Genomic DNA, 16,414 nt, shown 5'->3' with positions numbered 1-16,414 from the left:
ACCTGTATTCAACTTAATTTCAAGATAGAACGTGGGATAGTTTGGGTTTCTGGGTCTAGAGAGCTTTTCCTGATTTTTTTATAGAACCTAACAGCTCAGGCCTGTTGCACACTGATTGTCCTAGGACCAGCTCCCCAGGACCCTGGGGGCCAGGACGCAGGAGCAGTTGACTTTTCCCAGCTTTGCGAAACCCACTTTCTTCTGACTAAGGGTTTCCAAATAAGCTAGTTTCCATTGTATTATTGGAGAAATAACTGGGTCCTCAAGATAGAGCTGTATCTTCCAGGCCCGAGGCGTTTTTCTGTTTGTCTCTCTTCTTCCTGCAAGCCCTCAACCGGCCTGAGGAGGTGGGAAGCCTGGGAAGCCGAGAAAGACTGCCTCTGGCACCAGCTGCCCTCCCTCACTCATCCAGCCGCCCCCCCTTGATTTATTTTTTAATTATTTATTTACCTTGACAAGCCCAAGGAGATCTCACTTCTTGTTTCTTGCTGGTTCTGGAAGTAGAAAGCACTTCGGGCTTAGCAGACAACACAAACACAGAACTTTATTTTCTTGTATACAAAAAGCGTAAAAGTCCCAGGTACCTCTCTCTAACTTCCTTTCTTAGAGAGTAAAATGTAACCAAGGTGGGTCTTTCTTGGATGCTATCCGAGGGGTCTGTCTCCCGCATTGTGAAAGGAGCTTATTGTAAAGTGGTTTTATATTTGAGGTAATTGCATGGCATGAGTTCCTAAAAGTTTTAAATATAACCTTTTTTTTTTTTTTTTATGAATACAAAGCAGTACTTGTTTATGGTAGAATACCAGATAAGCAAATACTCCTATAATTGCATTATTTATACAGCAAAAATGAACGCCCTGGAATTTATACTTTCAGTTCTGTTTTATACGTATATGTATTTTTTGTGGAACTAGAACTCTTTGCAGCCTTTCCCTCTGTCCAGTTGTAGATAATAAATATTAACCTACATTGTAAGTTTTAGTGACTGCAGAGCATTCTTTTGTATGAATGTCCCGTAATTCACTTAATCATTCCCCATTAGGTGGACATTTAGATTGTTTCCAGTTTGGGGCTATTGAAAGAACACCATGCCGGAATCTTTGTACATATCCCTGCTTTCCTTTAACAATATTTAGTTGGTAGGATGATGGTGTGGTTTCTCACTCCTTGTAAGGATGAGAGCCGGGTGTTTTTTTCTAGCTTCACAAGCTAGGGATTTCACTAGGGGTCCAGAACCCTGCAAGATTTTTCTGCCTCTGTGCATTTTTCTGAGATGAGGATCTGCAAATTTCAGATTCTCAAAGTGGGTTGGGAGCCAAAGTAGATCGAGAACCGGGGTTGCAGTCCCAGGTTTTCCACCGTGTCCTCGTCCAGAGTGCCCCCCAAGGCCAGTAGCGTAAATGAGGAAGACGGCGTTGTCGCCAGGAATGTCTGAGTAAGCACTGGGGAGGATGGTAGGAGATGGTGAGGTAGCCTCTTTCCTCCACCAGCTCACCAGGTTTGTCAGGGTTTAGCCACATGAATAGAAGGCAGCCGCTGGGGTCCTTTCTCTTGACTCTCCTCTGCCTGCAGGAAGAACCTAAACTGTTCATTACTTTCAAGGCCTCCCACAGTCTGCCTTGTCTAGCCCACTACCGTCTCGATGGTGGTGGTGTTGGTGATGATGATGATGGGGAAACCATGAGGAAGGCTGGTCTTTAGCAGCTGCATGTTGTATGCTAGGCATTGTTCTCAGCCTAGGAGAAGGTACGGTTCATCACCTTCATTTAAAATTGTTTTAACGTTTATTTTTGAGAGAGAGACAGAGAGCAAGCAGGGGAGGGGCAGAGAGAGAGGGAGACACAGAATCCGAAGCAGGCTCCAGGCTCTGAGCCATCAGCACAGAGCCCGACGCGGGGCTCGAACTCACAGACCCGAGATCATGACCTGAGCTGAAGTCGGACGCTTAACTGACTGAACCACCCAGCGCCCCCATCATCTTCATTTAAGAAACAAGGAACAGAGAAGTTAACATACTGGCTCAGGGCTGCACTGGGTGTAGCAGGGTCTGGATTTGAGCCCAGGCAGTTTGCTTCCACAGCCTGACCTCCTGACCGCCATGATGTGGTACTTCCCACACTCTTGTCACTTTGGGTATCTGGTCTGTACCTCTGTGCTGTGGGCCTTGCTTACAACTCCCCACTACTGGGACTTTGTTCAAACCACTCCCTTTGCTAGCAGGCTTTCACTGTCTCTTCCCTTCTAGAAAGCTTCTAGGAAGCTTTCTTTGTTCACCCCAGGTGGAAGCAAAACTGTTTGGTTTTTTATTCTGGGTTGTTCGTAGCTTGCACATGACAATTACGTCCGGCCTTGTGAAGGACATTCTGCCAGGGTGGACAGAACAGACCCTTTGGAGCCAGACAGACTTGAGTTCAAATCTCAGCTTTATGGTTCTCTTATCCCTTTCATGGTCAGATTTCCTCTGTGAGGGAATACTACCTGCCTCACGGAGTTATTTCTGAGGATTAAATGAGATTATTTCAAGTGTCTGTATCCTGCCTGACCAATCTTGGGAGCTCAGGAGGTGACAGCAGTGATTTCTCGTGAGCATATTTTATTTCTTGAGAGCATAAACTCCTGGAAGATGGGGGCCTCGTCTCGTCCCGGCCTTCCAAACTAGGCCGGGGCCATACACGTAGTGCCCAGTCAGGATTTGAGGGCAATACTGCTAGTTTTGTGTGGTTTGGATCTTATGCTGGGGCTCGCTTCCATTCTGTGTCTGACTCTGTCTGACCCGCATAGTAGGGACCTGGAGGGAGAGGTATCTCTGAGCTTGGAAGGGAAGTCTTCCAGGAGGAAGGGGTATTGGAGGGGTATTCTATATTGGAAGGATTCATAGTTGATGGGGAGAGGTATTTTGGGAGCCGTAATGGGCATGCGGGGTCGAGTTAGCATGGTGAACCAGGCTGTCCGGTAAAATGGAACATTTTTCCTCCTAAGTAGCCCTGGGATCTGCCCTCCACGTAGCGCCTTAGCTGCTTCCTATCTTCGTACAGCAGTCCTTTCCTGCCTCAAATATCTGTCTGTCATTACCTCCTCTAAATTTGCCCCGATGGTCCAGGCTGGGTCATGTTCATTTCTTCTGTGCGCCCTCCCGTGGTATCCTGTGCTGTCCCTTGTCACAGCTCAGTAGTGTAATTGTCTTTTGGGTCTCTTGTCCCCACTCAGCTGTGAACTCATTGAGGGTCGGATGGCCCCTCAGTCATCTCTGTATCCTCAGTGTCCAGCACGGGCACCGGGGGGGAGAGTGTAAGCACGTTCTACAAATTACTGGTGGACGGAAAGGAAGAAACATTTGGGCCGTGGAGGACATGCCAGGCTATGATATTTGAACCGGGTTCTCTACGACCGATGGACTTTGAGCGAAGGAGTCCTGTTTCAAAAGAGGCCTCTCAAATGGAGGCAGCATACGCGATGGACCGGTGCAGGGAGGAGGGCAGGTCGGCCAGTCCTGCAGGTCCCGCATGATAATTCTCGTGTTCACATGTGGAGCGGGTGACTAGACACGTTTTTATTTGCCAAGGTGAGGCCCCCGCCACGACCCAGCTTTTAGGCGTAGCGGTAAGATTTGCCTGAAAGATGGAAGCGGTGCCTTCATGCCACGCTCCCTAAGCTGTTGGAACAGCCGGACAGATGGTACCTGTCACCTGTGTGGAGCGGTTTCCACCGCAAAGTTCACCGCACCACTCGTAATGACGTCCCTGTGACTCCCACGCTAACCATTTGTCATTTGGTTTTAAAGAACTCTGTTGTGGCTGGGGAATGGGCAGGATACAGTTGTTGAGTCCTTACAGACTCCTCGAAGGACGTCCTGTTTGAAGACAGAAACTCGTGCTTTGGGTGGTCTCAGGACACTTCCTTCTGTGGTCGTGGATTTTATTAAGGAATTGAGGAGAGGCATTTTTTTGTTGTTGTTGTTTTTGGGGTTTTTTTTTTTTTGTTTTTTTGACAGTTACAAGATGAATTTTTGGTCGGAAGTCCCAGCGTGCTTAAAGCCTGCCCCCGACCAGTGGTACCCTGCCCTGTGCGGTTTCCGAGGTGTGTGTCTGTGCTCCTGGAGGGCGATTGCACGGTGAGGCAGGCTGTGATGCTATCGTGTGCTAGGCTGGTACGTGTAGACTGCTGAGCCCCTTGGAGGGCCGGGCTGGGCAGATGGGCCGTCCTCAGGGTTTTAGGGCCATAATCTTACCGGCTGAATGTTGGTAAGCAGCCCTGTGCAGGTGGAAAATGCCGAGTTGTTCTTCTAACAGCACTTGTCGCTGCCCGTTTACGGGGGTCTTGCCGCCCGGGACTGCAAGTCAGCGTCTTGGAAATAGACCTGTCAAATGGATATTTCCCCTCTTGACCAGGAATGTAGAAGACAGAAAGGTGGAACCCGTCCACTGTGGTAGGGGCCTGTCAACCTCTCTCTGTCTTTTGGGGAGCCACAGTGTCACTGCATTTTTGATCATGATGTAACCAAGAGGATCAAGACCTAGTTTTGTGGTTGAGCTAGCTCTGGAGTATCTCTGAATCCTTTGCTTCACTGGAGCATGTATTCAAGTAGGTGATCGAGTGTGAGTTGAGCAGAGTAAGAGGGGTCCCATCACACCTTCTGGATTTGCACCTCTTTTCTGTACAGTGGAAATCCTGCCACTGTTCCGGACGGGGTCAGTGTCAAGGAGCCATCTTTGGGGCCGGGCACCTGGTCTCGGGGGCCTGGCTGGCCCTCTTCCGGTGCCCGCTGATGCCATGCCATGGCAGGTGACTCTCAAGCCCTCAGGACGTCGTGCTGGCTCTCAGTGCCCGTGGCTGTGCTGCTGGGGTGTTGAGGGGGCCCCAAGAGCAACACCAGCCGGCCCCGGGAGCACGCGGTGGGGACCACAAGGCACGAGGCAAACACGCGAGGCTCCGGGTGCTCCTTTCCTCTGCGCTGTGGTGTTCGAGAACTTTCCCTTTTAGGAGTAGTTTTGAAAATGGTATGTGTGGGTGCACTTTAATTATAGTCTCATGTTTCAAGTACGGCCACAGAAGGGTTTGTTTTTTCCTTTAGCCACACGTTAGCTTCTTCAAAGAGCTCATCCCAGGCTGCAATTTCCAGAGTTCTGAAGTATTTTTAACATGAAGTTGTTAGTCTCTTTGAAATCTGGGCTCCCGTGTTTCCTTTCAGACAGCAAACGGGGCCGTGCAGGGGGAGCCGAGCGTCTTCTTCCCAGCTACGTTTCGAGCTTTATTTTGTTGTCTTTCCCCATTTCTTGTAGTCATTCCCCTGCTGCAGGCGCTGGCTTACTCAGCTGCACTCACATACTCCTCTGCCTGCTAATCCCACTTCTGAGAGTCTTTCCTGAGGAAATCATTTAAATGCAGATAAAGCTGTATGTACAAAGATGTGTATTTCCTTTACTTATAAAAGTGCAAAATCAGAGATGACCTAAATGTCAAATAAAGGGACCGGCAGAAACTGGTACATGCATGCCTACAGTGGAATATTATTTTTTTTTTTTTTAATTTTTTTTTCAACGTTTATTTATTTTTGGGACAGAGAGAGACAGAGCATGAACGGGGGAGGGGCAGAGAGAGAGGGAGACACAGAATCGGAAGCAGGCTCCAGGCTCTGAGCCATCAGCCCAGAGCCCGACGCGGGGCTCGAACTCACGGACCGCGAGATCGTGACCTGGCTGAAGTCGGATGCTTAACCGACTGCGCCACCCAGGCGCCCCCTACAGTGGAATATTAATGCAGCCATTAAAACTTACGTTTCTAAAGCAAATTCAGTAAGAAAAATGCTTCTAATAATAAAATTCGAAGGGAAAACAATTAAGCCCCAGTGCAGCGTCACCCAGGCCAAAATGCGTGGAAAAAAAGGATGGAAGGAAGTCCACGGCATGTCTGTTGTAGGTACCTGGAGGACGGTCATGTTCTTTTTCTTGTCTCTGTTACCTGTTTCCTGTAATGAGGATATATTGTGTTGAGAGTTTTAGAGAAGGAAAAAGAGCATGCACCCAGCAGTGCCTTTGTGATCGCTTTTTAGATTCAGGGCTGTCCCGTCCCTCCAGAACTGGTGCCAGAGCAGTGATGAAGGAGGAGCCTGTGGTCTGAACGGGTTCTCGGTCATCCTACTTTAAATACCCGGGATTGTTAGAAAAAGTGTTTAAACAAATGGAACAGGGCCTCTGCGGATGTATGAGTCAGAGATTATTAGGGATCACTTGGGGTTTGTTTGTTTGTTTGTTTGTTTGTTTTTTAATGTTTTCCTTCTTCTTGATGTTCTTTCTGCTTCCAGGGAAATCGGTTGAAGTGGAAATGAGCACCCAGGATGAACCGATGGAGAGGTGAGTGTGTGGCGTTCGGGAAGAAGACAGCGGTTGGTCGGTCTGCTGGGTACACTGTGGCTCCCTCCCGTTCAGTGAGTCCCCTGCCTCTTGTACGTGAAGCGTAAACAGCTGTGAAACTGACGGTGCCCTCGCAAAGCGAGCAGTTTACGCTGTGTTTCCCGCAGCCTTCAGTCAGTCGTTTTAGGTCACTCGTGGCATTTCTCTGTTAGGGTCTGTGACTGGGACGACACGTTCCTTCTGTCGGCCCCTGGGTACCTGCAGGCTAAACGTCACATGCCTCAGCCTGACACTTGAGGCCCTCCTCGGTCTGACCCGTCTTTCTTTCTGTCATGTTCCCCGTGCTGCGGTCTTATCTGACCTGTTGCTGTCCTCCAGCCCGTGCCTGGACACGAGCCGTATGCTCGACTTCTTCCTGTTGTAGTTTGGAAGTCCTTCAGCAGAGTCGGCGTTCGTGGCGATGAACCTGGCTCTCCCCGGCGCCCCCGTCTCTCTACGACTTCCCGGGATCAGCGATTCTTCCTGTAGCACTTGGCACATCGTCACATTGCAGCACTTACCACATGGCGATGTGACGCTTCCTGCATTTACCTTCCCGCTCCCAGAATTCCCCGGAACGGGAAAGCGGCTAGCGTATAACCGGGTGTTGGCGTGTGTCCGCTGCTGCTCTAGGCATTCGTGTTCATTATTTCTGACCCTAGGAGGCAAGCATTATTGTTCCCATTTTAGGGCGAGGAACCTGAGGGTCAGAGTTGCATGCTTGCCTTGAGAAGGCAGAGCTGGAGTTCGAACCTGAGTCTGTCGTACTCCTGAGGTCTTATTACCGCAAATTGCCTTTTTGGGGACAGAGACTGTGTCTCGAATTCCAGCCCCAAGTGTGTAGCGTATAGTTGGAGTTCACAAAACGCTCATGGAATAAATGTATACTTTCTTAGTTTGCCTCGATGGCCCACAGGGAGGGTCAAGGTGTCGTCCTCCTCTGTTTACTGGTTAGAGGTTCTGACTGATGTTAGTGCTATGGGTATTTCCCTCCTCTTTGGAGCAGCGACCCTTTGGGCTTCTGGGGCTAAGATGTCTGGGGTGCAGAACTGTAGATTTTATGGGCATGTTGAAGGCCACATCATCAGAGTGAGCAGGTGGGGAGGCATCACCGCTCACCGGAGGATGTTTTAATCAGAGCTTCTGTGAGTTCAGAAGAAAACTCCTTTCCCACTCTAGTATTTTTGCAGATCCCTCCCGGTTCGACCCTCCGCTCCCATCCTTCTAATAACGGATCACATTGCAGTGGCGGGCTGTGGAGAGGGCAAGCAAGGCCTCCAGGGTGGAGGCTGTCGTAACTGAGAGCTAAAGGATGAGGCCAGGGGCAGGGATTGCCAGAGAGTGTCCGTGTGCGAGGCGAGGGAGACGTGGCCCTGCGAGCTGGTGCCGGGAACGTAAGGGTCAAGGCCAGAGGACAGGCAGGGCCTTGCTGGACTGGTCCTCAGATTCTCTGTTAAGAGCGCAGATTCTGTGCTGCAGGAAGAGGGGAGTCTTTGAAGGAGGGTAAGCTGGGGCCAGGCAAGAGATTTGCTATTGTGAAAGACGCCCGTGGTTACTTGGAGAATGGGCTGCGGGGCGGGGCGGGGGAGGGGTGGGGTGGGGAGGGGGGGGGTGCATGGAGCCTCTTTCAGCCCCCTTAACCATGTGTCACCCTTCCCGTTTCCGACAGGTTTGTTTCTTTTCCTTCTGTTCTGCCTTTTTCAGCTGTAGGCTTAGCGCTCACACGGGTCACTCCTAAGCTAATTAAATGGGTGCCCGTGGCCCATTCGGCACTTTGGCAAGGCAGCGACAAGCCCGTGCGTCCATCACACTGTCTGGGCGAAGTTGCATCTGGTGTTTACCTGTTAATGAATGCGTGGCAGCTCCGGAGTCCTTTGCTCTTGTCTGAGCTCATGAATAATGAGACAAGAAGTAATAGGAAAAAGTGGGAGAAAAAAAAGAGCTTAAATTAAGGAGCTTATCTATAATGGAGACTCAGGTGGGCTTTTCGCAGAGTTCAGGGTGTTCTTCTTTATGGCTTAGGTGGCTCTTGGCAAATACAGGTTAATAACCAGATGATTGCCAGAGTGGTGGTTTTGGGACTTGCTTGGAGGCCGTGAAGGTTTTGAGAGTTTTAAACCCATAAGGTCTCTTCATGGGTTTGAGGTGGCCTCCCACTTTCTCCTGGGGTCCCAGAGCCAGACAGTCCTGGGTTCAAGTGTGAGCTCTGCCACTAAGAAGCTGTGAGACAGTGAGCGAGCTTGTGATGCGGCTCAGTCTCCCCAGCTCTGAATGAGGATGGTCGTCCCTGCCTCAGAGGGTTTCTGTGGGGACCAGGTAAGGTAGTACATCTAACATGCTTGGTACAGAGGGAGCCCTCGATAAGCAGCTGCCTTTGACCCGTGCTCTTTCTTAGGCTCCCTCCCCATAAGCCACGTAGTGGCTCCCCCTTCACTGGCTCCGGACTCAAGCCCACGGAGTGCTTTTTGTTTTTAGAGCGTCCTCACTAAAAACTGCTCCGGGGAAGCAAAAGGGCTCCAAAACAAAGTTGTAAATACGGGGAAATTACAAGGGGCCAAGTGATCTTAAGTGTTTGTTCCCAAGTCATGGTCCTGGCTTGGAATCTTAGTGTGGGAAACGATTTCTCTTTCAATCCCTATGGTCAAGGATTGAGAAAGACAATTTAACCTACCAACACATCCTGCCTGAGTCTCCTGAGCCTTCTGCCTCTCACGCGTTGTCCGACTGTGAAATGTCCGAGAAGTCCTCCGGCCTCTCACGAGACCAGAAGCAAGACAGTGAGACCGGGAGGACCTCGGTAATGGCGAACCATTTTTCTCAAGGTAAGCTGAGCTTTGCTAAGCACTTCAGATGCGGCCAAGGTTTCCTGGTTTAAACAGTAATTTGCCGTCTTGCCTGAGTAAGCAGAGCGTAGTGACATTCGAATATTTGTCTGATGAAAGGAGATCCTGGCAGGGCCAAAGCTGGTCATTCAGACTATCATTTATCACCAGGGAAAGCTGCGGTTGTTGAAAGTGTTGGTGATTGGGGAAGAGTCATTTTTATTTCTTAATGATGACTTAGTACGTGATTTGCCATTTCCTCGTGCTTCTGACAGTGGCAGAAAACAGGCTGGAAAGCAGAGGTTATGTGTCTGTTCCAAGTGTGGTTAATTTCCTGGTGTTCCTTTCAGACGCTTTCCGAGGCACTGTCGCTTTGAAGACTCTTGCTTTGAATCGTACAGATTCCCCAGAGCACCTAACGCCCCCTGCCCCCCCCTCCCCCCCCCCCCACCCACCATTTGAACATTTTGTACTTATGTCAGTCTGCAGTATTTCCCTTTAGTGTGTGACCCTTCATCCTTCGGCTCAGTCCCTTGTCCTGCCTCTGACTGTGGCCCATAGGCTCAGTCGGTAGAATCAGTCTCCCAAGCCTCCATCTACCCGAGCTCCCTTTTACCTCTTCTGCATTTACAGTCTTCATTGCCTCCTGTTGCGTGTTAGGGAGGGATTCATGTTTATAAGTCAATGTATTTCCGAAGTTCAAGGGATAATATAGACCAGGGATTGGCAAATTTTTCCTGGCAAAGGCCAGATAGTAAATATTTTGGGCTTTGGGGAGCATACGGTCTTTGTTGTAGTTACTCAATCCTGTTGTAGCAGAAAGCAGCCATAGACAAAACGTAAATGAGCGAGTGTGGCTCTGTTCCAATAGAACTTTATTTACCAAAACAGGTGGTAGGTGGGTTCGACCTAGGAGCTGTGGTTTTCTGACCCTTGGTATACGTTCTGGACCTCAGCTGACATTCTCTGGTCTCTCCTTTCTTCCAGTGGTGGTTTGCAAGACACCCAGAGTGGACCCAGAGCACGAATCAGACATTGGCACCTCCATTCTAAAAGCCCTTTGTTGACACCTGATCACATAGAACGCGGTTTTCGAAAATCAAAATCTTTTTTAGCAACAGAGCTCCACCCCCCTTTTTTTCAGATGAAACTTTACACGGAGGCCAAACATGTGAAAGGCCTGCAGGTAGAGCCTTTATCCTCCCTGGTGGCTTCTGAGGCTTCTCTAGGATACCCCGAGCCCAGAGGAGCACAGTCTGAAAACATACCCGGAGTGTGGAATATACACGTGTGATATAACTGAGGTGTTACCTGGGTTCTTCTAGTAGCCAGTTACCTAGATGTGCCTTCTTTGGATCTCTGGCTATATCCCTGTGTGACTTCTGTGAGTCTTGTGTACTAGGTCTCTCTCAGTTATTTCTGGCTCTTTGATTTGCCTTCTGCTGATTTGGGTCAGACCTATGAGTTGTTTCCTTGTCCTTATTTGCACTTCCTTCTGTACTGTATCAACCTGGCATGGAACTCATTCCCTTTCCAAGAACCCCCGAATCGACTCCTGCAAGGCCTTTGTGGGAGAAACATACTTGATTGAGGGCTTGAGGAATTATAAGGCAGTGGGGGGTTACAGCGCAGCAGGCCAGATCATTTAATGGGAATATTTGAGATCTCTGTTCTTTCAAACCCATCTGATATGGTGCTGGGTACCTCTCTCTCTACTTTCTCTCGCCTGCCCCTCTTTTTTCCTACCCTCCCACATGTCTGCCCCCCCCCCCCCCCCCCCCGCCAACCTTGGTTTATTTCCAATATAGAACCGTTTAGGCATCTCCTTTACGTCTCATTATTCTGGGCACCCCTGACCTTGGGCTTATCATGCCCTCCCGGTGAAATTTACCAAGCACTTTCCTGAATGGGGACAGTGTTCTCTGGAGCCCTCCTAACACACTTCACTTTTAGCTTTTTTGGTTTGCTTCTCTTCAGACTTTTGCTCTCTGCATCTGTTTTTCCTTTTGTCGTGTTTTTATTCTAAGTAGAGAGATAATTTAAGGATTTTTCCTTTTTTCACTTGACATTATATCATAAGCTTTCTGACATGTTGTTACATAACATCATTTTTAGTGGCTTTAGAATATAGTCCGTTGAATGGCTGAACTGCAGTTTTCCTTATGTTCCCCCGTTGCTGAACATTTCAGTCCTTTCTAAAATTCCACAGTTACGAACACTGCTGCAAGGGAGTATCTTTGAACACGAAGCTTTCTTTCTCCTTATTTTGGGGCATTTTCTTCTCCTCGATTCTGTGAAGTGGAACCACATGAGGCCAAAGATGCACACGCGGGTTTTAGCGGTTGCTTCTTGCAGGATTTTTGGCTTTAAAGAGTTCACGTTCGTCAGAAGGATATTAGTTGTAAGAGGGACAGCTGTTTTTCTCCCGTTTTGTAAAGATGAGTGTCGTGTTTCCCTCTCTCGGTTAGGGCTGCATAATTAATACGTGGTGTCCAGTTCGACTGGGAATGTTTCCTTAAGCCCCAGCGATGCTTCCAGCCCCTGGCCAGACTCAGCAGGAGGTGACGCGGGCCCATGGCTGCCAAGCGCTGTTACCCCAGAAGCCGGCAGCGGGTGATGCAGATATAAACCCGAGTGGAGGACTGCGGTGGAAATAGAGAAGTTCCCGCCTCACTCCGTCCTGACTGGCCGCCGGCAGATTTGCGAGGCAGCCAGGCAGGGACGGGAGGTGCCGCCAGGACCTGGCTGCAGACGGGTTCCCCCGGCTGCGGGCTGCGGCGAGGGCCTCGCACGTTCCACCAGATGACTGGCCACACTTCGGGCATTAATCGAGATAGCTGAAGGCCCGGGAATTAAGTCACCTCATAAACATTCAGATTCATGGCAGAATTACTATTTAATTAGGAAAAGATCTGTAACATGGTGCTACTTTTAAATGAAAGTCATTTTGGAGGAATTAAAACTGGGTCATAACATTAGTCTAATGTTTTAAAACAAACATTACTAAGACACACTGAGTGTACCCTAATTGATGAATTAAAGACATTAGTTTTGCCTTTGGGTACCTAATGTGGTTATGCTTTAGATCCTGATTCTAGAGTGTACCTCGAGATTGCAACTGTGTCTCCTCCTTTCTTTGTTCAAGTGAGATGTGGCAGAGGCTAGAAAAATAGGACATGCTCAGTTTAGAACATTTGGGAAATTTAAATTTTTACATCTTATTAAATGTTATATTGAGATACAGTGTAGAAGTTTTGAGAAACCTGAAATCTAACACCCAAAGGCAACTGCTGTCAATATTTAGGTATCTTTTCTTTTTTGTGTGTTTATGTGTCTTTTCTGTCTGTAAACTTTTAAATAGAGTTATAATTGTGCTGGATAATCCATTTTGTATCTGTGTTTTTCTGCGATATTACATGGTCCTCATGATATAATTTCAGTAGCTGTGTCGTATTGCATCACGGTGGATGTAACACAGCTTACTTAATAATCTGAGTTATTTTCAGTTTTAAGTGCTCCGTATAGTGCTGAAGATTAACATTTTCATGCATTCTGGCACATGGTTGTCAGCATGTCTGGTGATCTCTTTGAATAGATTCCTAGAAGTAGGCTTATTTGGGGAAAGACATTGGAAAAGAACCCTTCTACGGCTAATGATAAAAATAGTTCCCCAAAGTCACGCACATTTATATTCACACGAACAGGATGTGCCCTTGAGAGTACCCTCCTTACAACTTTCACTAGCACTGGGATTATCATTTTGCTTTGTGTTTAAGTCTTAAATTAGTAAGTGGCAAATGGATAAATATATTCCTTCCAGAGAATTAGTCTCAAAAATATCTGGATTCATTATGAAGGTAGTTTAATCAACTCTCAGGCAATTCAGGCAGACTTGAAAGTGATCTGTTAGTTTCACCATAAGGAAGATTTTAAATTAATATTTGATATTTAGAAGAATAAAGGGCTGCATTACAGCTAGCATTAAAATTGTATGGAATATAATTTTTCCATGTGCTGTAAAGCCCCCTCCTTGTGGAGGGCTGCAGAGAATCATTACAGAGCTGTGTCTGTGGGCTGTGGTCACCATGCCTGGGAAAAAATCGCCAGTTACTGACTGACTCAACACGTCCCGCACAATTTAGAATTTCAAGATCGTGGCATAATCTGTAAATTATTCCATTTGTTGGGGGCTTCAGACTTTAAATTAAAAATACTCTCCTTCCCATAGACTTAGTAATGGAACATATACAAGAAATTCGAAGCTTGAGGAGACGTTTAGAAGAATCAATCAAAACAAACGAGAAACTTCGGGGACAACTGGAAAGGCAAGGGTGTGAATTTGATCAAGGTAAGGGAGGACCTTGTCGCCAGCCTGCCTGTGCTTCATCCGGGAAGGGACTCCGGTTACGTTTGCCTGGATAAGCTTTCCCCGTGTTGGGGAGAACTCACCCCGGTGGCCAGAGAGATTTCCGCTCAAATCCTGACCTCGCCGCTCACCTCCATGGTGACCTCACTTAACGTTGCGGAAATACTGTAACGTGTTACTTACAGTACTGTGTTCATGACGTGGGGACGATAGTCCCCGTTTTATCCTGGTACGATGAGGATTGAGTGAGCTAACTTCAGCAGGGTGCCCGCACGGTCCCTGGCATGGAGTGACTTCCCAGGCACTGAACGAGTCCGCCGGCCCCTGCACCCTGGATTGTGCTTGGCTCTTCATGTGACGTCGGTGGCTGTAGAGAAACAGATAGGGGGTTTTAAAATAAAACAGAGCGGCGTTTCGTCTTTTTGTCAGTAATGGATTTTAAAAAGTATTAGCGTGTAGGCAGTTTGGTGAGAGTCTCACACGCCCGTTCCCAGGTCGCCATTATTCCTGCGTAAACACAGTTAGATCTGAATGGAATATTCTTCCATGCGGAACTTAAAAATGGGTTTTTCCGTAGGGAAGACATTCACATGGTACAGAACTTAGTACCTCTGTTCTGTGCCCATCCATCCTCTCCTGGCTCCTCTCCTCCCACCTCTGGTAGGTGTCTTCCACAACCTTACAGTGGTTTTTCAGTGCAAATGCAAATATATCTTCTTACTCTTTCCCTCGCCCAAAAGGTAGAATACTTAATGCCTGTGCCTGTTTTCCTTGAACAGAATATTTTTGGACATCTTTCCTTGTTGCTCCAAAGAGATTGTTTTCGTACCTGAAGAATGTGCCTTGGGAGCAGCTTTGTGCCCTGGGAAAGAGCCCGAGTTTGCTTGGGAGATGGACTGAGCTGAGTGTGGACCCCGGCCTCTTCCGTGTATCAGCTGGGGGGCTTTTGGGCAAGCCACCCCACCTCTCCCGGCTTTCATTATTGTACAAAACAGAGTCATCGTGAGATTTCGATAAGGCAGTGCTCTGAATAGGGCGTTGCTCTGTGCCTCACTCAAGACGTGGTTGTTTTCTTTGCCATTATCATGTTATTTCACTATTTTATTTTGTACAACGTTATTAGTTGGACATTGCAAAGCTCAGCAACAAGGGGGGATGCAAACGATTTTAGAGATTAAATCACGGAGTTCTAGAAAGATGAACTCCATAGAAGCACTTGAGTCCTTGGACCCCTGGTCTGTCGTAGCCATCAGCCTGGAAGGATCTTTCCAGAGTACTATATGTGCTGCGGTGTGCGAGATAAACAGAGTGGACCCACCCACGCCTCCCTCTCCCTCCCTCCCCCACTCTCCACACCACCCCCCATCCTGCTCCCTCCCTGTCTCTCACCCCCAGAGAAATTGATTAACCTGAGTTATTAGTCCTATCAAACCCTGGGAAGAAATACATGCCTGGACCCTTCACATTCACTCTTGGTAATGCCTGAATTAGATTCATTCTGTTTTACATTTTTCCTGGCAAATCCAATTATAGAATTATTTGGGGGCTCACATGGCCACCAGCTACAACGGAGCTGGCAGTTGCTCTGCAGAGTAATTCACTCTGATGGGAAGGTTTACAAAAAAGGCATTCATAAAGTATTTACGCTGGTGGCTGGTGGAAAGAGGCGCTGTTCTCACCTTGTCTTCACAATCTCTGAAAAGACAAAGAAAGAAAAGTGGCTCCGCCTCCCCCCTGCTGTGAGTCGTTCATCTTGGGAGCGGCTTTGAGAAAGGCCTGGCTCCTTGTGATTGGAGGTGGAATATTGTTAAAACTGTCATCTCACGTGGTAGCTTGTCACCAGTTACGGGGAGCTGGTAGTGATGCCTTCAGAGGAAAGACTGGCCTCTTACCTCAGCACTGGACCCCGCTGGCTCGGGCTCTGTCAGGAGCCCTTCTCTGGCCTGGGTCTCCCTTTGAGAAGCGACCACGCTAGCTGTGGTCAGAGCAGACTTCTTCTGCAGAATGTTTCCTGTTCATCCAGATGGCTGTTTGGTCCCGTTTTGGGCTCTAGCCTATCATCAGTCATGATATTAATACAAACGGTAATAGCAGTAATAATAACAACATTGATCATTTTTATTGGGCTCGTGGAGTTGTATGACGTACCTGAGGTCATACAGCCATTAAGAAGCCAGAGCCATGATTCAACCCCAGTTGTCTCTGCAAAGACGGCAGAGTTCATAGGGGAGAGACATATGTGAATGAAAAAATGATGTGACGTTATGATTTGTGAGTCATTAACCCGAGGAAGGGGAGTGCTGTTGTGCAGAAAGACTGTGGAACATTGGCTTCTGGGAAGCCTGATGTCATAGCTTCCTTACGGGGAGTTTGAACGTTACAGGGAATCCTTTGTGGACCAGGATGCTTTCAGCTGCGGAGAGCAGAATATGAGGAAAAACCGGTGTAAACAATGGGGGTTTCTGTTGTCTTCCGTAACAAGAAATGCGGATGCAGGCAGTTCCAAGGCAGGTTTAATGACTCCGTGAAATGATAGCAGGGCTTGGAGTTAGTATCTGTGATGGCCGCAGTCACTATAATACCACATCCTCTCAGGACAGTGTCCAAAGCACGGGGACGAAGATGGTGGGGCTTCCCCCTGCTCTGCTCTCTCCATCCGGGTGAGAAACCTTTCCCAGAAGCCTCCAGCAGGCTTCCCGTCGGGTCTCGTTGACCGGAAGTGGCCCCTGGCCGTGTTCTAGCTGTGCCGGGGTCTGGGAAAGCAGGCTCTGGCATGTTGGCCGTGTGGTGTAGTAAGGAAGGTGGCGGGAGGGACGCCCCTGCCTGCCTCACGCGGA

At 48.4% G+C, this 16,414-nt stretch overlaps 1 protein-coding gene across 6 annotated transcripts in view; it reads left to right on the top strand.

Moving 5' to 3' along the window:
* CDK5RAP2 (CDK5 regulatory subunit associated protein 2) overlaps positions 1-16,414 on the top strand; it is a 172,428-nt gene that overhangs the window by 132,912 nt on the left and 23,102 nt on the right. For all 6 annotated transcript variants that reach the window (XM_086683857.1, XM_086683856.1, XM_086683853.1 and 3 more), the window contains 3 exons: positions 6,302-6,350; positions 9,036-9,211; positions 13,440-13,559. In XM_086683857.1, the coding sequence (XP_086539983.1) occupies positions 6,302-6,350; positions 9,036-9,211; positions 13,440-13,559 (345 nt within the window). The remainder of the gene's footprint in view (positions 1-6,301; positions 6,351-9,035; positions 9,212-13,439; positions 13,560-16,414) is intronic.

The sequence above is a fragment of the Puma concolor genome, chromosome D4 (assembly GCF_028749965.1).
Source record: "Puma concolor isolate L17-30 chromosome D4, mPumCon1.1.hap2, whole genome shotgun sequence".
NCBI lineage: Eukaryota > Metazoa > Chordata > Mammalia > Carnivora > Felidae > Puma > Puma concolor.
This window is presented reverse-complemented; position numbering and strand designations above follow the sequence as displayed.